At 35.7% G+C, this 22,418-nt stretch overlaps 1 protein-coding gene across 3 annotated transcripts in view; it reads left to right on the top strand.

The window, feature by feature from the left end:
• The window catches only part of RAB3GAP1 (RAB3 GTPase activating protein catalytic subunit 1), a 99,767-nt gene that overhangs the window by 65,762 nt on the left and 11,587 nt on the right, over window positions 1–22,418 (top strand). For all 3 annotated transcript variants that reach the window (XR_003906695.1, XM_029934670.1, XM_029934669.1), the window contains exons 18-19: window positions 8,106–8,243; window positions 11,973–12,200. Coding sequence is in view for 2 of the 3 variants with exons in the window: in XM_029934670.1 (XP_029790530.1) it covers window positions 8,106–8,243; window positions 11,973–12,200 (366 nt within the window). In the remaining variant the exon portion in view is untranslated. The remainder of the gene's footprint in view (window positions 1–8,105; window positions 8,244–11,972; window positions 12,201–22,418) is intronic.

Genomic DNA, 22,418 nt, shown 5'->3' with positions numbered 1-22,418 from the left:
TATATATATATATATATATATAGTACATTTTTTCTTAGTAATTTAAAAGACATTTCTTTGTTTATTGATTTATAAGTTATATAGAAAGTGCACAAATCTTAAGTGTACAACTTGGTGAGTTTTTTTATAATTAAAATTTCATGTAGCCACCATCCAGATCAAGGTATGAAAAATTCCCACCATCCTCGAACAGTACTGATGAATAGAACTTTCTGTAAAGATAAAAATGTACATTTCTACCTATCCTGTCCAGTATTATGGCCATTGAGTGCTTGAAATGTGTATGCAACTAGGAAATTGAATTTTTAATTTTAATAAATTTATTTACATTTAAATAGCCAGATGTATTGGATAGCATAGCCCACTATTCCCCTTCAGGTAACTCTTTTGGTAACTTTTATCACCATAGGTTAGTATTTTCAGTTTTTGAATCTCATAAGTTGAATTATACTCTACTTATTTTTTGTGTTTAACATTAAAATTTTTTTTCAATATTTATTTATTTTTGAGAGAGAGTGAAAGAGAGAGTCAGAGCACAAGCAGCGGAGGGGCAGAGAGAGAGACACACACAGAATCCCAAGCAGGCTCCAGGCTCTGAACTGTCAGCACAGAGCCCAAAGTAGGGCTCAAAACCACGGACTTTGAGATCATGACCTGACCAAAAGTTGGACACTTAACTGACACAGCCACCCAGGCGCCCTACTCTTTTGTGTTTAAATGGAATCATACATTTCCCACTCTTGTGTTAAACTTTTTAAAAGTAATGTTTGAGTTCACCCATATTGTTACCTGAATTAGTATTTGTGTGTGTGTGTGTTTTATTACTTTGTAATATTCTATTATGGAACATGCCACAATTTGCATGTCCATTCACCTGCTGATGGAATTTAAGTTGTTGATAGTTTGAGCTATTACAAATAAATAAACATTCTCATAAGGGTCTTTTGGTGAACATAGGTAGTTAATTTCTTTTGGCTAAATTTCTAAGAGTAGAATTGTTGTGCCATATGGTAGAAATATGTTTTAGCTTTAGTAGATATTGCCAAATGGTCTCCCAGAGTGGTTGAACTAGTTGATATATCCTCCAAAAATGTATAATAATGTGGTTTATTCCACCTAATCCCTAACGTTTGGTGTGTCACCACTCCCAAGTTTGATGATTTGCTATGAGGACTCACAGGACTCAGCATATATATATATACACACATATACATATATACACACACATATATATAGCCATGCTCATAGCTATGCTCTATTATAGTAAAAGGGTACAAAGCAAAATCAGGAAAAGGAGATGGCCCATGGGACAAACTTTGGAGAATATCAAACATAGGCTTCCAAGACTCCTCTCCTAGTGTGGTCACAATCTCCAGTCTATGGCTTGTCTACTCACTTTCTTAATGATGTCTTTTGTTGAATAGACATCCTTAATTTTAATAAAGTCTCATCTGTTAATGTTTATCTTATGTGGATAGTGCTTTGTCTCCCTTTTAAGAAAATTTTAACTACCCCATTGTTCTAGAAATAGTCTCTTAAGTTTTCTTCTGGAAGCTTTATTTTTTTACCTTTGCATTTATGTTTGTGATCCACCTCATATTGACTGTGTTTGGTATGAGGAAGTGGTTGATTGTCTTTTCTCTATAAAGAGATACAGTTATGTTCGAATACCATTATTCAGAAGGCTTGCTTTTTCCCCACAGAGTGGTAGTGGCATCTTCTAAATCACGTGATCATATGTGTGTTGGTCTCTTTCTGGCTATTTATTCTATCCATTAGTCTCTTTGTCTATCCTTGTGCTAATAATAGATTATCCTACTGTAATTTGCTGTCTTTCTCTCTTGTAGTATAAATCTTTAACTTTGTTCTTCAAGATTATCTTGGCTGTCCATTGCATTTTTATGTCAATTTGAGAATCAGCTTTTCATATTCACATAAAACACAATCCTGCTGGTGTTTTAGTTCATATTGTATTGACTTTATAAATCATCTTAGGGAGAATCGACATCTTAACAATTTTGAGTCCCATGACCATAAAATACTTCTCATTGTATTTAAGTTTTGTTTTTTTTTTTACTTTCTGTTAGTCTTTTATAGTTTTTAATGCAGAGGTTTTGCATATCTTTTATTAGATTTAATTCTAAAGCATTAGAATTTCTTAAACGTTACAAATGGCATTTAAAAAAATTCCATTTAAGGGGACCTGGGTGGCTCAGTCAGATGAATGTTTGACTCTTCATCTTAGCTCATATGTTATGATCCCAAGGTCTTGGGATTGAGCCCTGCATCAGGTTCTGTGGTGAGGCATGGAGCCTACTTAAGATCCTCTCCCTCTCTCTCTTCCTCCTCTTTTTCTCCTCCTCCCTTTCCCCTTCCCTCTCCCTTCCCCCCCCTGCCACTCTCCCTGGCTCACTCCGTTTCTCTCTCTCAAAAAAAATGTTTCCCATTAAAAAGTTTTGCCCTGATATGAGGAAACAGTTGATTTTTTGGATCTAGCAATCTTAGTACATTCACTTATTATTTGTAGTAGTTTGTAGATTATTTGGAGTTTTGTTGTTCTTGTTTAGAGAGGAAGAGAGAGTGCATGTGAGTTAAGGAGAGGACGGAGGGAGAGAGTGAATCTTAAGCAGGTTCCATGCTCACCACGAAGCCCAGTGGAGGGCTAGAGATCCCACGACCCTGGGGTCATGACCTGAGCTGAAATCAAGAGTTGAATGCTTAACCAACTGAGCCACCCAGATGCCCCTGGAGTTTTCTATAGACACACTCATGTTATCTGTTAATATAGACAGTTTGAATTTTGATTTTTCAATCTTTACACTTTAATTCGTTTTCATGCCTTATCATACTGGACCACCAGTGCAGTGTTGATTAGTATTTGGTACCTTATCTTGTCCTCAGTCTCAGGGGGAAAGCATGTAATAATCACTGAGGATATCTGATGTAGGTATCGTTTATCATATTGAGGAAGTTGTCTTCTGTTCCTGGTTTTTGAGAGGTTTTTTTTTTTTTTATCATGAGCAGTTGTTATATTTTACCAAATGCTTTTCCTTCATATTGAGGTTATCATTAAGATAACTATGAATTTTAAATGAAGTAGCACACGATAAGTGAATACAGTGTCTAGTCCACAATAAGCACTCAGTTTTTAGCTATTATTGTTTGGAGAATTATAAGTGGCTGGTATTGCTTCTCAAGAGGCAAGGATTTACTTGAAAGTTTTGTAAGCAGTTTTATATTTTGAAGTGGGTTGATTAATTTTAATAATTATATAGAGTTGGATATTGGGACGTTTGCTTGATAATTTTAAACATGGATTCTGTTAGCTCTGTTTTCCATACTTACACTGTTTCTTTGCCAGGTGGCTATCATTTACAGGATTAATATTTTTGTTTGATAGGTCTTAAGCGTTTTGCTTTATTATATTCTTTAAAAACTGAATTATTTTTTAGGTATTCCATTGTCAATTTTTAGTATTAGGAGAAAGTATTATAATGCTAGAAACCAAGTGTATATGTCTTCTAATTTTGTTTTGGTGCAAGCAGTTGGCATTGAGGTCTTGTGGTATAGACCTTGGTTTTGGTATCCACTGGAACTGGATTTATATTCTAACACTACCACTTACTAACAGGATTGCTAGTATAAGCTGTGTTTTCTTTCTGGGCCTTGTTTTACTCTCTAAAAAAAAAATAGGTTGGTTTGCATTTTTTAGAATTTTGAGTAAATTTTGTCTTTATTTTTTGTTAGAAGGAATTCTTTCAGCCTCATTATTTTGTGATTCATATATATTGTTGTGTATATCAGTAGTTCATTCATTTTTATTGCTTAGTAGTGTTCCATTGCATGGATATACCACAGTTTGTTTATCTGTTCATTTTTTGATGGATTTTCTAAAAATGGCCATAAGGAAACTTTGAGAGGTGATGGATGTATTCATCATCTTGATTTTGGTGGTTGTTTCATGGGTGTGTAGTTATCAAAGTTACACATTTACATGTCGATTTATACTTCACAGAAGTGGTTAAAAAGTTAAGTGGTTCTAATATCAGTGATTGACAAGAAGAAAAGGAAAGTATTTCTATCTGTTCTACCATGTCTCCAGTTTTAAACCCTACCTATTTATTTTTTAATAAATATTAAATACCTTAAAAGCCAAAAACAGTTTGTGTCATTCTGGGTTGTTAAGGATTAAGCCGCATATTGTTTTTAAAAGCATTTGGTACGTAAGTATCCAGCATAGGTTAATTTTTTATATCCTTTTTCTTTCCAAGTTTTAATTAACAATATTCCGTATTTTTAATGAGCCAGTTGTATATGTGTTACCTTGGTTTGATTGGGTTAATAAAGAGTCCAGGATCGTTGTTCTAGAAGCTCAAGTTCTGTTTTTCATTTTTTCATAAGGCTATATATCCCCCTTGTTTATTTTAGATATTTTATTTTCCATATTCAAATTTATTATCTAAGTCTAGAATAATTTAAACCTACTTTTTTCAACATGCATCGTATGTATTTGGAAATTCATTTTTATATCTTACATTTAGGCAAATCGGGAAGATTTTTGTCTGTTTTACTTTCTTTAAAGTTAATCTCACTTGAATTATAGTCATTGTATATGTGCTTATATCAGATGATTGGAATTCAAAATGATTCCTTTTGAAACACTTATAATTTCACACTTAAGAAGTTAAGTTTTGGGGCGCCTGGGTGGCTCAGTTGTTAAGCATCCGGCTTCAGCTCAGGTCATGATCTCACAGTTCATGGGTTCGAGCCCCGCTTCGGGCTCTGTGCTGACAGCTAGCTCAGAGCCTGGAACCTGCTTCAGAGTCTGTGTCTCCCTCTCTCTCTGACCCTCCCCTATTCCCACTGCCTCTCTCTGTCTCTAAAAACTAAATAAAGAACATAAAAAAATTAAAAAAAAAAAGCTTAGTTTAAAATGTGCCATTAATTGTGAACTTCACACACAAAAAATAAGACTTTATATAGATCCTTGCTTCATAAGAATTTAAGCACACTTCTGTCTTCCTTTCATGTAGACTTCATTCAACCTAAAATTTATGGCTGGGAAAAACTCAAAGACTACCCAGTATTTTAGCGCCAGGGCTAAAAGAGAAAACTTTGGAGGATCTGTTAGAGCAAGAGTCCTTAGGTAGTGGATTGAACCAAACTAGAAGTTCTCAAAGTCTGCTTCAAATAGATGTCTGAGGTTCTCTCTTCAGTTTTTGACACTTGGTAGTTTGGCCACTTGATCTTGGGTAGAGGGCACTTATGTCTGTACCTCTGTTTCATCAGTTGTAAAATGCCCTGACCTTCTCTCAGTGCTCACATGAAATCGTGTATATGATGAGAAAGCTTTGGGCATATTTAGAAGGGGTAAATATGAAACTGTATGTTCCACAGGTCACTTTCTGCTTATATTCTTCTTGATCATGTTCTTATTTACTTAGAGTTGGCCTGAGACTTCCAGGTAGGAAAAGTGTCTATTCAATATCTCGTTTTTTTCCTGTCATCCTGAGATTGCAGGGCTATAGGACAATGAAAAGTAGTTTCATTCTAATGAAAAAACTTCTGTTCTTGAGTACTGCTTCACTGGGAGTTCATTTGATATCAGTGTTAAGGTCACAGTTAAAGCCTAAGTATATTGTCTCTAATTGCTAGCATTATTCTTCTAATTCTAATTGCCAGGCTTTATTCTTCATAAGAGAGAGTCACAGAAAGCTTGAGTGATTGCCCAGCATTGTAGAGCTGGAGTTCAAATGTAGGCATGTTGCTTCTAAAGCCCAAACTCACCATCACTGTGTCATAATGCCTCACTTACTATTATTCAGCCCTCAGAGGCAATGTGAGACTTTAAAAGTGATGTGTGCTTATTATACAGAAAACAAAAGCTCATAATTCCATAATCCACAGATACCAATGTTAGAGCAGTTCTTTTCCATTTTTCCCATATCAAACCATTTCCCTGTGACTGTACATTCATATTATTTCCAATTCTCACTGTTCTAAATAATGCTACAGTGATATTTCTAGAAATGGATTATTGGGTCAGAAGGCATTGATCATTAATGCTATGTAATGATTCCCAGATTGTCATTGTGAAAGGCTTATACATTATATTCTTGTCTGCAGTGTGTAAAAGAGCCCCATTTAGGTTTGTTTAAAAAATGAGGGTGTGGGGTGCCTTGGTGGGTCAGTGGATTAAGTGTCTGTCTTTGGCTTAGGTCATGATCTTGCAGTTGATGAGTTCGAGCCCTGCATCGGGCTCTGTGATGACAGCTCATCTGTCTGGAGCCTGCTTGGGGTCCTGTGTCTCCCTCTCTCTCTGCCCCTCCCCTGCTTGTGCGCTCTCTAGCTCTCTCTCTCTCTCTCTCTCTCTCTCTCTCAAAATAAATAAAACATTAAAAAAAGAAAAAACTTCCAAAAATGAGGATGATAGAAAAAACTGTTATTTTTTGTTTGTTTGTTGCTCTGTGTTTTGAATGCTATAGCTTTGCCATTCTTGAACTTTATTTTTGACGTATTTTTGAAAATTATTTATATTTATGGCAGTGGTTCTCAAATGAGGAGTAACTTTTTTAATTTTTTATGTTTTTTTAAATTTATTTTTGAGAGAGACAGCATGAGTAGGGGAGGGTCAGGGAGAGAGACGGAGACACAGAATCCGAAGACAGGCTCCAGGCTCTGAGCTATCTGTCAGCAGAGAGCCTGATGTGGGGCCCGAACCCATGAACCGTGAGATCATGACCTGAGCTGAAGTGAGACGCTTAACTGACTGAGTCACCCAGGCGCCCCTCAAATTAGGAGTGATTTTTGCCCTCGAGGGGTATTTGGTGATACCTGGGAACTTTTATTGTCATGAGGTGGAGTGGTGCTGTAGGCATCTGAGGCTATAAATGCTGCTAAACATCCTACAATGCATAGACAGGCCCACCACAAAAAAAATTATCCAGTCTAAAATGTCAGTAGTGCTGAGGCTATAAAACCCTATTTTATAGTAAGCTCTTCAAATGTTTTGTCAAAATGCTCTAAACATGTCTACTGGGCTTTGTCTAACTATCTAGGAATAGAAAAGTCCATGTTTTTCTGGCTTTAACAATGAAGCAGGCAAGCTTTGGTTAGTCTCTGGATTGTTGAGTGTTTCATATTTCAGATATAAAATCTAATGGAATCAATTCTCAGAGAACTTTCCTTAAGCCCCTTTCAACGATTTTTAAGTGTTTTCTGTCACTCTGATAATGATTTCACAGTTGTATCTTCCTTTAGATTTGCCTTAGCTGCTTCTTTATTTGGGTTACCTTTAAAATATATAACATCTCTGATTCCTAAAACAAAAATCCAAATGCTTCTTGTAGGAATTAATAATTAGAACGTCTTTGGAACCTAAATTCAAAGCAGCTTTTTCAACATTAAAACTTAGTTATTTGGGGTCTTCTAGTTGAGATTCAAATCATTTGTCTTTATTTTAATTTTTATATTTATTATTTTTCTTTTTTTTTAATTTTTTTTTTAGTGTTTTATTTATTTTTGAGACAGAGAGAGGCAGAACATGAGCGGGGAGGGGCAGAGAGAGAGGGAGACACAGAATCTGAAGCAGGCTCCAGGCTCCGAGCCGTCAGCACAGAGCCATCAGCACAGAGCCTGACGCGGGGCTCGAACACACGAACGTGCGATCATGACCTGAGCCGAAGCCGGACGCTTAACCGACTGAGCCACCTAGGCGCCCCAATTTTCTTTTCTTACTAGTTGTATAAATAAAACCTGGTTGTAACTAATGATGGTACACATAAACATATCACTAGGACTTCATTTCTTATTATTAATAGGCAGGAAAATGTTCAGTACACCCAGATTCCTGTCTTTTAGCTATTAATTCTTGTCAAGGGAAACACAATAATCTTATTTGTTGGGGGGAAGGTATGCTGAAAGTCATATTTCTTACTAATTTGTTATTTTTTTATTAGGTTCCAAAAAACTTGTGAATTTCTCTGAATTCTTTTAAATACAGATTTTATGACTGGTAGAGCTGAAATAATTGTTGTCTTTATTTTTGTAGTTCTGCTTTTTCTAAAAAAAGCTGTACATGAGCTTTGTCCTTTTGTGCTTCACAGGAACCAGCACCTATGACAGAAGATCTGCTAGAGGAGCAGTCGGAGGTTCTGGCTAAATTAGGAACGTCAGCAGAAGGGGCTCACCTCCGAGCACGCATGCAGAGTGCTTGTCTGCTCTCAGATATGGAGTCTTTCAAGGTGGGTCACGCTGTCAGAGCTTCGGAGTCTACTCGGAGCTATTTTGGGATGAAGCTGTGAAAGTCACCCTCTAAAGTGGTGTGAAAGCCTGAATGTCTTTTTTATTAAATGTTTTGATTTCATTAGTAGTTACAGCATCCTACATTTTTCTCCTAAAGGTCATAGCCAGACTTGCTTCTTAAATTTAAAACAAGAAAAGAATAATCTTTGAATAGTAGTTGAAAGTTGAGAATTGAATAATTTCTATATATACATTGGAATGTTTTTCTCCTTTATATGTTTATCCAATTTAATGCATAGCTTTTCGGAAACCCTTAAGATTTAACATAGGATGGTTCATTCAGAAACCTTTTGATTGTGTACTTTGTGACTTGCACAGTGATTAGGTAAGAAATAACAATGCTTATACTCAGTTACAGTGTACTGAAGTTTTGGAGGAAAATATGTAAACAGTTATGTGATGAGTTCACTTATGAAAGGAGTGTCAGAAAGGTGACTGACGCTGCCGAGTGGGTCATAGAGGGTTTCTCAGAAGAGTCACTTCTTTAGGATAGGTAGGCATTTGCTACCTGGAAAAGAATATTTTGGGACTAGATATAGGCCTGTGTTAGAACATAGAGGATTCAGAGAAGGGTGACATTTGGCTTATTAGCTTAAAAACCCAGGGATGAAGAAAGGTCTTTTTTTTTTTCTTTTGATGTGTATTTATTTATTTATTTATTTTTTGACAGAGCACCAGCAGGGGAGGGACAGAGAGAGAGGGGGACAAAGGATCTGAAGCAGGCTCCCCATTGACAGCAACAAGCCTGGTGCAGGGCTCGAAATCATGAACTGTGAGATTATAACTTGAGCTGAAGTCAGTGCTCAATCACCTGAGCCACCCAGGTGCCCTTGTTTTTGAATTACTTATTCTTGAAAGTAATGGAGGAGGGCACTTGTGGGGAAGAGCACTGGGTGTTATATGGAAACTAATTTGACAATAAGCTATTAAAAAAAGAGTAGAGGCAAGGCCATGTATATTAAAGCAAAACAAAACAAAAAACGCCAAGTGGGTAGCCTAGTGGACCATAGGCCTTCCCTGTGCCTCATGCTGATACGCTGAACCGTTTCCCATACCCAGATTTTCCTCCTTGACCTGCTGCTACCTGGGATGGCCTCCATCTTCCCATTCCATAGTCTCCAATGAGTCCTGCTTTTGTGTTGTATGCCAACTTGAGTTTGATTTTTTTCAACATAAACACCCTGTGAAAACCTGTTTCATTTTTTTCTTCCCTATTAGCACATTTTAGGACAGTAAAAGGGAATCCTTTTATTCCCTGCTCATTTCCCCCATTTTTGCCAAAAGAAAAAAGTCCTTAGTAAACCTCTTGATAGAAACATGTTTTTCTTAGAGACCAGAAAGATAGGGAAAATCTGTGCATTTTGTTCTGCCATGAGACAGGAAAAAGAGATGTATTGTTTTATATTTTACTTATTTTTTTATGTTTTCTTTATTTTTGAGACACAGAGAGAGCATGAGCAGGTAGGGGGGACAGAGAGAGAGGGAGAAACAGAATCTGAAGTAGGCTCCAGGCTCTGAACTGTCAGCACAGAGCCCTATGTGGGGCTCGAACCCACAAACTGTGAGATAATGACCTGAGCCAAAATCGGACACTTAACCGGCTGAGCCACCCAGGCACCCGCCCTGAGATGTATTGTTTTAAAACAAAATAGTAACAGTGGATAAAGAGAAGACAGTTGGCTCTCAGGGCATGTGTAGAAAAGGTAGAAAAGGGGATTGGCATACAGTGTATGTGCACAATAGAAGATACTAATCTCTTTATTAGTTGTTTTTCTACCTGACCTCTAGCTGCCTTTATATTTATCAGCCCCTGTCCTTCTACAGCATCCTTGCAGAGGCACTTCTGGAGGAAATTCCTAATCTGAACTGTAAAAGCTTTCCTCAGAGAACAATATTAGCCCCTTATGGGAAGGTTCTATGATTCCAACACTGTACCTCAGCAAAAGTTAACTCACTAGACTCTTTTATACCAACTTGGGTACCTATAATCTCTTAAAATACTATTTTAATAAAAAAGATTATATTTCAAATAGCCAACTTAACACATCTGCCCCTGCCTATGTGGGAATCAGTTTAAGAAAGCACACAGTTACTATAAAATAGATATGGTTGCCTCTCCTTTCTTATATAGGGGTAACTTGGTATTAGGGGCCCTTAGGAGAGTCTACAGAACTTTGGATGAATGTTGATAGGTACCTTAGGTACCTGCACCTCTCAATTCCAGAAGGTCGGCCTATTTTCAAGCATACCCTTGGAGTACATACCTATAACAATAGAAGGAAGATAAAACATAGCTGAAGTGAGCCTTGACCCCTTTTTTGGTAACTATAGGTTATGCCTGGTACTGTAAGGCAAGCCAGAAAGAAGAGTTTTGGTGTGAGAAGTCTTTTTTAACTTCCGTAGTACAGGATGTTTTTATGTGGTTGTGGTGTTACCCGGTTAATAACCAGATCTTTGTACATGAATCCTGAGTCATGCAGGAATCTTGACCCATTGCAGTTCACAGCATTTTTTTATTGTCATGATGCCACAGTTGTTAGAAGTATATGTTGCTGACTCTCAGTTAAGGACATTCCTCTGAGTCCTCATCCCTCCGCAGGATTTCCTGAATTGATGGGGATGGTGAAGCTGGTAGCCAGGGAACTCAATGAGGACAAATGGGCAGTTTTGCTCTTCACATTTAAGACTACTATTCTTTTCATGTCTGTTTTCATTTTGGTCTGGGATTACCTTAATTTAAAAAGGAAGAAAATGACCTTTCTGTTTATTAGCACATCCATGTTAATGTTTATATGACTTAACTATTACAGGTAAATAAAATAGTACTCATAACAGGAAGTATATGTTGTGGTAGAGAATAACCAAAAAGGTACGTGTTTAATGTGTGTACAATTATTCTTTGAGTGTGTGTACACATACATACCCATCCTTAGTACTCTACTAATACATCACTGGACACTTGCAAAAAGACTCCCATGCCTTACCACTAATACTGGGTGAAGGCTCTACTTTTTCTCCAGGCTTGAATGTAGAATTACTTAAGAGCTTTGGCATGCATCATCATTAATTCTATAGACTTATTCAGTAAACAAAAGTTTAATTAGTTGATTTCAGAAATTGTAAAAGCAGTACTTTGAATTCTAGTTCCTTAATAGCACAAAAGCAATGTATGTGATGGTAATTTGTTATATAACCTACAAGAATTTGGTGGCTGAATAGAACATTTCTGAGGTTGGCTGATACTTATTACAGTACCAGTATTGATTTTTTGAGGGGAAAAGAGAGTAGAACTTTTCCATTATTGTGTTATTATTCTAATCATGTTGTGTATTATTTAATTACTTGAGTAAAGCTTCTTGATACTTTTCCAACTATTGAGTAGTTACTATATTATAATTTTAAACTAACTTATATAACTTATAATCCACTTAAGACAGTATTTTCACTTCACAACAGATTTTTATGTCTAAATTCATCAAGTAAAAATGTGTTCTTTTTCTGCAAAATGGAGACAACAAAAGGAATTGGTTTTGGTCAGGCTCATGTCACATATTGGATTTTGTAAAGATTAGGTAATTTTTTGTGAAAGTATGATTTTGCAAAACAGCCTTATCACTAACTATTGATTGTTATTGGATTCTTCTGAACTTTTATTTGCCTTATTTTAGGCAGCGAATCCAGGTTGTTTTCTGGAAGATTTTGTGAGGTGGTACTCACCCCGGGATTATATTGAAGAGGAAGTCATTGATGAAAAGGGCAACGTGGTTCTGAAAGGAGAACTGAGTGCCCGAATGAAGATTCCAAGCAATATGTGGGTAGAAGCCTGGGAAACAGCTAAGCCAATTCCTGCTAGAAGGCAGAGGAGACTTTTTGATGATACACGCGAAGCAGAAAAGGTAACTGAGATTTGGGTATCTAATACTAGAAAGCTATTGTTCTAACATTTAAAAAACTTATTCTAATAGATGTTAAAGCTTTAGACACACTTGAGAAGCAGCATTAAAATTTAATGAGCTTTTATGTGTCTGCTATTCATATTTAAGGTTTTAGAACTACTTCCAAATAGGCCAAAGAATAAGACATGTATATTTTATATAGAATGCTTACCATTGGACTGTCTCATAGCAGATGACAAAAGCCTTAAAGATGGTCACATCCTGTGACCTAGCAGTTGTACTACCAAAAAAATTTATTAAGGAAATAATGAGAAATACATAAAGATTAATGTATAAGAATGATGTTCAACAAAGTTTTCCGTGACAAAGTAGATACAATAAAAGTTTCCAAAAATAAGGTTTGATTTAATAAATTATGGTATAATCCATTTAGTGGACTGCTTTGTAATTGTCAAAAAAACACTTGGAGTTCTGGAGAATACTGACAGCCACCTGATAACAGATTGTCCTACACACTCTCCTTCCAGCTGTCCCCCAAACCTCATGAAAGTAGTAAGTTAATAAATCTATGCCTTTGGAATTACTAAGAGATAGAGACTATGGTGACCTTCATATTAACTTTAAGTTGGGAAATAGGCAAAATTTCAAAGGAGTTCACAATGCTGTAAGCCTGTGAGTGCAGAGAGTGGGGGTAGGGAGTCTTCAGAAGAAGAGCTGAGGGATGTAGAAAACTTAAATGGAGCACAGAGTCACCCCAGAAGGAGAGAGCTACGATTAATACTCAGAGTAGGTGTGGCTTGATAATTCACAGTACTGCTATGGAGTGCTTTAAGTGACTTAAAGTAAATAGGACTAGAAATAGATACTCAGATATTGCCTTGGGAAGGACTAGTTATATGGAATTATCCCTTTGAGATAAAGTGGTGATGGGGAGAAAAGGTATAAGGGGAAAATTAGGAATCCTGCAGAAACACAAGAGAAACAGGACCTGTCAATCTCCATCACCTCCCCTTCCTCCAACCCATTAAAGAAATGGTGCAGAAGAGGGCACTTTTAAACTGTGACATAATTAGGATTAGTAAAGAGCAGACCATATCCATACAAAACTACTGTTAAAAAAAAAAAGAAATAGAAAATGTAGATTGGATCATTTCAGCTAATGGAAACATTTCCCAGAAAATTGACCATGAAACAAAAAAATTGTAACACTTCACATGGAGTGAACACAAACCAACATGGGGGATATGAAAAATCATTTTTAGTCAAAAATATTAAAGCCAAGAGCAGAAATGGACCAAAAAACCCCATGAAGAAATGAAGCCATAGCTGGTTTAACTCAGGAAAGGAGTAGAAGAAAAAGACAATCAAAAATAAAGACTAAATTACAAAGATCCCAAAGGAAAATAGATTTCCATTTAATTTAAGTAAACAAGGAAAAACAGTAGAAATAACCAAGAGAATGAAAATGGGTGAACCAAAGAATAAAGGAAAAGTTAAAGAGAAACTAGTAAAAATGGAAGATAAGAAAGGTAGAAATAATATTCATTTTATCAGAGTCTTTGAAGCGAAAAAATCAAAACACTGGAACAGAACTAATATTTGAAACTGCAATCCAAGAAAACTTTTTGGAAATAAAACCTGAATTTATACATTGAAAGAACTCCCTGGACACAGAGGAAGAGGCACCAGAAGTAATGAACTCCAAAATACATCACTGTAATACTGCTAGAACTTAAATATTTAAACAAAAATATTCTCAGGACTTCAAGGGAAAAAAATGAAAATAATTTACAAGGGAAAGAGAATTAGAGGTCAGATTTCTCAAAGACAAGGCACTGTGGAGTAGCATTTTCAAGAACTGTAAACAAAAAGTATAAACCAAAGATGTATATGCCACCAAAGTTTCACATAATCAAGACTATAAAAATATTTTCTCCTGAGTTTTTACATACAGATTTCTTTACATATTCACCCTTCCTGAAGAATCTACTAGAGCTGCCCTAATAGAACTTTGTGCAGTGTTAGAAACATTCTACAGCTGTGTTTTCCAAAATTATAGTTATTGGCCATATATGGCACTGATGAACACTTGAAATGTGGCTAGTATAACTGAAATTTTAAATGGCTACATGTGGTTAATTGCTTCCTTATGAAAAACATATAGGACGATAAACTTTATCCAACCAGTATATGACTGGGAAAACTTTGACAGAGGGCCCATGGTGAGCATTTAATTTGATTTTAGAGGTAAGATCAAAACTGAGGATATAGGTAGAAGAAGATGTAAAAATTGTATAGTAGGACATAGTAGAATGCATCCAAAAACTGGGGACAAAAAAGGAGTGAGGGGAGTAGAATGAGATCAGTGACTTAGATAATAGGTGATAATCAGAGAATACCTTTTAAAAATTGGGTTCCATGCTGAGCATGGGGTTTGCTTAAAATTCTTTCTTCCCAGCTTGTGCTCTCAATCTCTTTCTCTCAAAATATAAAGTAGAATAGATTCGATTAGATTAAAATGTCAGAGCAAATTGCAAACACTTAGAGATTAAGGGAATTAAGGGCACAAAAAAGGTATTACTGCAAAGATATCTACTAAAATAAAAATACAGATCTTCCCTAAGGACCAGCAAAAAAATTTTTTATAAAGCAAAGAGTACACACTAGATAGAGAAACACACATAATAATGATCACATTATACACAGTCTTATAAAACCCAAATGTCTGCCACAAACAAAGGTTTCAGTGATTTAAAAAGGCTACAAAGTCAGAATGGCTAAAATAAAAAAGGCAAGAAATAACAAGTGGACAAAGATGTGGAGAAAGGAACCTTCATGCACGATGGGAATGCAAATTGGTGCAGCCATTATAGAAAATAGTATGGAGGTTCCTCAAAAAACTAAAAATAAGATTAACATATGATCCAATAATTTTACTATTGGATATTTACCCAAAGAAAATGAAGTCACAAATTTGAAAAATATATATGCACCCCTGTTTTTATTGCAATTTATTATTTATAAGATCCAAGATTTGGAAGCAACTGGAGTGTCCCTTGATAGATGATTGGCTAAAGAAGAGGTGATATATATCTACAATGGAATATTACTCATCAAAAAAAGAATAAAATCTGGCCATTTGTAGCAACATGGATAGACCTGGAAGATATCATGCTAAGTGAAATAAGTTAGAGAAAGGCAAATACCATGTGATTTCACACATATGTGAAATTTAAGAAACAAAACATGGGCACCTGTGTGTCTCAGTTGGTTAAGCATCAAATCTTGATTTCTGCTCAAGTCATGGTCTCAGAGTTCACAGATTCAAGTCCCACATTGGGCTCTGCTCTGAATGGTGTGGAGCCTGCTTGGGACTCTCTGTCCTTCTTCCCCTTCTGTCTCAAAATTAAATAAACAAACAAAAAAATCTTTAAAAAAAAAAAACAGCACTGAAACACAAGAAACAAGACAACTGAATAAAGAAAAAAGAAAAAAAAATGAACTCCTAAGAATAGAGAAAAAACTGATGCTTGCCAGAGGGAAGATGTGTAGGGGTATGAGTGAAATAGATAAAGGGGATTAAGAGCACACACTTACTGTAATGATCACTGAGGTATATAGAATTGTTGAAGCAATATTACCTTAAACTAATACCACACTGTTACGTTAGTTGTGCTTCAAAAATTAATCAAAATTAAGAAATAAAATACATAGGAAAGAGATATGATTAGAGTAAGTATAACCAAATTATTCTTTTAGTTTTCTGCCTATGGTTAATTATATAATTAAACTTATTTTATCACATACACAAAAAGGTTAGAAAGTAATCAATTGACAAAATTCACCAGGTATGTGAAAACAATAAAAAGAGGGTTTATGATCTTGATGTGAAATAAAGTAGAATTAAAGCAGAAAAGCAGTGAAAGATGATTTATAAGCTAAAAATAGTATTTCACAATGAGAATATAACATTTGTTAATGGTTTATACACTAGATAACAACCATTCCATAATAAAATAGGAAATAAGAAACAGTTTGTAATATACCAAAAACAGAAGACTTTTGATCATGTTACTCTTTTACAAGACAAGTAGATGAACTAAGGCAGGATCTAAATAACATAATAAGGCTGATCTTTTGGATATATCCCAAACCCTATACCTTAGCAATAGAGACTGTTACTTCTTTTCACATGCACATGGACCATTCAGAAAAACTGATAGTATATTAGGGCACAAAAAATACATCAGCAGGATTCATAATGAAAATATAATCAGTACTCTGATTTCTGCAATAAAACTAGATATTAAAAATAAAACAGCAACAACATGGGATACCTGGGTGGCTTAGTTGATTAAGCATCTGACTCTTGATCTCAGCTCAGGTCTTGATCTCAGGGTTGTGAGTTCAAGCCCCACATTGGGCTCCATGCTGGGTGTGGAGCCTATTTTAAAGAAAGAAAGAAAGAATGAAACAACAAAAAAGGCTAGCACTGGTCCCTGGAAATGTAAAAGCCTTATATTAACTCTTAAGTAAAGGAGAAATACTAAAACTTCTGAAAAATAATGAAAACACCCTATATCCAAATCTATAATGTAGATTTAGGGAGTGATGAAAGGAAAATCCACAGCCCTAAATACCTGTATCAGGAGAATACAAAGGGAGCCTGGCTGGCTCAATCAGTGAAATATGATACTTTTGATCTCGGGGTTGTGGGTTCAACTTCCATGTTGGGTGTAGAGAGTATTTAAAAATAAATAAAAATTACTGAATTAGTAAATTTCTAACTCAAAAAGCTAGAGAAAGAACAATAAAAGTAAAACCAGAAGAAAACCAGAAGAAGGCAATGATAAAGATAAAAGCAGAGAGTGATGAAGTAGAGAACAAAAAAACAGATCAAATTAATAAATAATGGTTTTATTTTAAAAAATCAAAATAGACAAATGGTTGCTTTAATCACAAAGAGAAGGAAAAGCATATGTTACAAAATAAGAAATGATAAAAAGTGCCAATAGCTATTGATACAAAGGAAATATTTTTAAAAACAATACTTTATGATTCTGTATATAAATTGAAAACCAAGATGAAATGGAAGAGTTTTAGGAAAATACAGTATATTAAAAAAATGACCCCACTGAAGATAGAAAATGTAAACAGACTAGTTTCCATAGAAGAAACAGACACAATTATCAAGAAATGACCCCATAAAAAAACACTAGGCCTAGGTGGTTTCACAGGGGAATTCATCTCACTGTTGAGAGATCAGATAGTCCCAATGCTTCTTAAATTGTTTCAATACATAGCAAATGAAAAGATTTTCCAAAATCTTTTTATCATAAACTGTGACTATGACATTGGTCCCTAAGACTGATAGAGGAGGCATATATAAAAAAGAAAGTACAGACTAGTAGTACTTAAAAAATTGAATACAAATCCTTTTAAGTTTGTTTAGAGAGAGAGTGAGGAGGAGGGGCAGAGAGAGCAGGAGGGAGAAAATCCCAAACAGGCTCCTTGCTGTCAACATGGCTCCATCTCACAGAACCATAATATCATGACCTGAACTGAAGTCAGGAGTTGGACGCTCAACCGACTGAGCCATCCAGGTGTCCCGAATGCAAAATCCTAAGTAAACAGACTCTTACCTCTTTAAGGTAATAATAAATGTCAACTGAGTGCAACAATGACTTTTTGAAATCTTTTATATAATTAACTTCATTAATAGGTTTAAGCAGAAAGTATATCATTATCTCATATTTGCTGAAAAAAAATCTTGATAAAATCTAATACTTCTTTTTAATGAAAACTTCAGAATTAAGAATGGATGGATACTTTCTTAAAATAAAAAACATATATAGACTTCAATCCTAAACAAAGCATCTTATTGGGGAAACCCTAGAAGTATTCTCACTAAGGTCAGGAATAACGCAAGGGTGCCTATTACCTCTACTTCATTTAACATTATTTTGGAGGCATTAGCCAATATAATTAGAAAAGAGGCATAGGAGTTGAAAGAACTTTTTGTTTGTAGCTGATACGACAATATACCTGGAAAAATCTAAAAAAAAATCAGTGATAAAAGTATAACCAAAGAATTCAGCAAGGTAGCAGAATATAAAGTTAATATGTATCTAGTAGCCTTCATATACACAAATACTAATCATTCTGAAGATGTGAATGACATTTTCTCCTCATTATAAGTGAAAGACAAAAGCAAATATGCCTAGAAATAACAACCAGAAATGAGAGAAATATGGAAAAGAAAATAAATACTCCTGAAAAACACACATGATTAGGTATCGTTTGTTCTTGGTTAGGAAGTCTCAACATCATTAAAGTCAGTTGTACTTAATGTATAAGTTTAATGCAGTCCCATAAAGTACCAAAAGTCTCTAGTATGGAGCCAGACAAGCTGATACTCAAATTTCTTTCTTTGGAAAAATAAACATGCAGGCTTAGGACTCAGAGGTTTGGAGAGTGACTTTTCATGAGCTTCTGTTTTGGTTCATGGAAATGTTTAAAATTGGTTGTGGTTTTGGTTGTACAACTCTAAATATACCTAAAACTATTGGATTATACACTTTAAATGGGTGAATTGTTATATAAAAAAGCATGCAAGAGTAGCTGAGAATGGATTGAAAAAAAAGAGCTATGAAAAGAAAGCTATGAGGCAGGTGAATGGGGGGCAACTCACCCTACCAGATATTAAGGCATAATACATAGCTTCCCTAAATAATGTGATAATGCATAACTAGACAGCCCAGTGAAGAAGAATAGAAAAACCATGAATATACATATGGAAATTTAGTATATGATGAAAATGGCATTTCAAATCACTGGTATAGGTGGACCTTTTAATAAATCATTTTGGGATAACTGAGTAACCATTTGGCAGAAGATAAAATCAGATCTGTTTCTCATACCATACATAATAATGGATTGAAAAAGAAAAGTCAAGGGGCCCCTGGGTGGCTCAGTCAGTTAAGTATCTGACTTTGGCTCAGGTCATGACTCACTGTGAGTTGGAGCCCAATATCAGATGAGCTTAAGCCCTGCTTCAGGTGAGCCCTGATTCTCTTTTTCTCCCTCTCTCTGCCCCTCAGGGGATCCTCTCTTTCTCTCTGTCCCTCACTCATTTGCGCCCCCAATCCCCTCTCTCTCAAAAAAAAAAAAAAGTCAAGAGAGAAATGATAAACTGGGAAAAATATTTGTAAAGTGGAAAAATTGTATATATTACAGATAAAGGACAAAAGTACTGTAGACACATGGGCAAGAGAGAAGAAGAGATAACTCATTTACCCAAAAGATAATTACCCTCAAACCTTTCAAAAGATGTACAGCTTCATTCATAGTAGGAGGAATTGCAGATTTAAAAACTTCACTGAGATAACCGTTTCTCCCATGTCCAGCTTAATAAATGCTCAATGAGGCCCTGAAGCAACAGGCTCTTTTGAACATTACTGGTGAGAGGCAGGAGGCAGGATAGGACAGCCCCCTGTGGAGGGGAATTTGGCAGTATTTAATAAAACCTACATGTGCCTTTACCCTTTTACCCAAAAGCAATCCCACTTCTAGGAATTTACCCTAAAATTTTCAAAAGTACAAAAATAAAGATGCACTATGTTGTTCATTGCTGTATTACTTGTAATTAGGAAGTACTGGAAACTATCTGCATGTTCCAATTCAGGAGCCTTATTGAATAAACTGTGGTTCATCTACATAATTGAGGACCGTGCAGCTGTTAAATGAGGAAAATATCTATTAACTGATAGCAATTTCTAGGATATGTTTTTAAGAGAAAAGTAAAGTACAAATGAATAGACTTAGTATGCTTCATTTTGTGTAAAAAAATAAAGCTTCACAAAAATAAATTTATCTTTACAAAACTGAAAACACTGAAATTAGTTACCCGGAATGGTTGAAAGGGCAAGGAAAATATAGAGTAAAATGAATATGGGAAGGAGTGATATTTAGAGAAGAGTATACTTTCTGTATACTTTGACTTCTGTAAAAATGTTAATTACCTGCATAATCAAAAATTAAATTAGGGGCTCCTGGGTGGCTCAGTCGGTTAAGCCTCCGACTTCGGCTCAGGTCAGATCTCACGTTCGTGGGTTCAAGCCCCGCGTCAGGCTCTGGACTGACCGCTAGCTCAGAGCCTGGAGCCTGCTTCCAGTTCTGTGTCTCCTTCTCTCTCTGCCCCTCCCCCTCTCATGCTCTGTCTCTCTCTGTATCAAAAATAAATAAAACATTAAAAAAAATTTTTTTAATTAAATTAAATCAACAAGAATAGAAAGAGAGGAAATGACCAAAACTGAAAGCAAGCTGGGATAAATGAACTCGGGTGTGATCAAATAGTAACATAACCACACTGAAACGAGGTCAGGGTTGGGAGGAGAATTTAAATCAAGTAAATTTATGATCAGTCACAATAAGATGTTTGATTGTATACCCTCAGATTTGGAGAGAGGTGGGAGAGCACTGCAGATAAATCCTAAACTCTGTTTTCTAGATTTGTTGTAGTGATGTGGGTAAGCAGTTCTGAAACTTTTAGGTGGATTATTGTTTGAGTAAATGAGTAATTAAATGTGTTGGTGGTATAGAACTCTCACTGAGGAAGTGAGATGCAAATATGGAATTGAGGAAAGTAAGGGAGACCCAATGACAGTGGATTGGAATTGGAGGTGTTGGTGTGGACCTATAAGGTTTCCAACGTATGGATAGGTATGTGGTTATGTACATATGCATATATACAAGCCTGCATTTCTTAGCTTTCTTTTAAGGTGTTTAGAAGCAGGGACATCTCAATAGCAGTCAACACATACATACTGGTTTCCAGAACATTTCTCACTAAAAGGAACAGTGCTTTCCTCAGAGAAATGGCTGGTTTTGGAATTGGGATAAGGAGGGTATAATATGAATGTGGAACATCATGTGTTACCAGAAAATAAGGAACTGCTTAAAAAGAGGGGTATTTCATAAGGACGTAGCTTGAAGGGACTCTTATTGTCAAAATCTAGACAAGCTGAATGGCAAATAATTAAGGATGGTAATGAAATGTAAACCATTGGAAAAAAGTCAGCACCCATGGGTCCACATTGATAATTTACAGATAAACAAATGAGATAGAAGGGAGGCATTTCAGTTCAAAGCTGACAGATAAATATGGAGGATATGTTGGAGTAGAAAACCCTTCATTTTATAGCAGAATTCATAGTAGAGATTAATTGGTTCAAGTAAAAATTACCAAGAGATGTCTGAGTGGAAATTTGGGTTAAGAGCATCATATTTGGGTGGTTTTAAAGTGCCTCTCCACAGATTACTCCTGAATTGCAAGAAAATAATAACTCTGTAGTAGAGAAATGGAATAATACTTGGCTAGATGGTCAAAATTAATATCACTAATTTGGGGGGTAGATGCAGATTGTCTGCACCGAGATGTGATACTCTGAAGGATCTGACAGCACTTAGGCAGTGATTCAAGAGTGCATATTTTGCATCTAATCATGAGGAAGCATTAGGTAAACCCAAGATGAGAAAGGTTCTGTTTTTAAAAGAGCTAAAAAAAAAAAAATTCTACAACACAACAGTTCTGCGAATATATTAAAGGGACACAGGAACCAACTGAAACATTTCCCAATGGCCAGTACTGGAACAATTTGAGCAACAAAATAAAATACTTTTGGACTGTAACCCAAAGTATAAAATAAACATCCTTAAGTCTAGAGTGATGCAAATAAGTAAATCAGTTGAGGAGAAGAGACCAATCTAATAGAGAAGAACTCCAAATTGACTCTGCCCACAAGGAGGTGGAGCATAAATCCGACTTCATAAACATGGGCTATGCAGAGTGACTTCCTTTAAAGAGTACAGTATGCAAGTTAGAGAACATGAGTAACTTTACAGTGCAGAAATCTGACAAATACTGTCTTAGCCAGGTGAGCAAGGTTAATAATGGGGATAAGTCATGTTGATAGTTTCATGTACTATTGATATGAGATAATGAAAGTAGCACTTTACCTCTCTTGTCTTTCACCCAAAAATACCTAGCCCCAGTTTGATCATAAGAAAAACATCAAATAAGTTAGAGGCACTTGTTACTAGAATTCCTTAAAACTGTCAAGAGCAGTAAACACAAGGTCTAAGAAAGTGTTACCTGTAAGAGGAGCCTAGAAATATATTGCCAAATATAATGTATACAGGATGGGCTCCTGAAATAGG

The sequence above is a fragment of the Suricata suricatta genome, chromosome 3 (assembly GCF_006229205.1).
Source record: "Suricata suricatta isolate VVHF042 chromosome 3, meerkat_22Aug2017_6uvM2_HiC, whole genome shotgun sequence".
NCBI lineage: Eukaryota > Metazoa > Chordata > Mammalia > Carnivora > Herpestidae > Suricata > Suricata suricatta.
The sequence above is the reverse complement of the archived record's forward strand: the minus strand, read 5'-3'. Positions and strand labels throughout refer to the sequence as shown.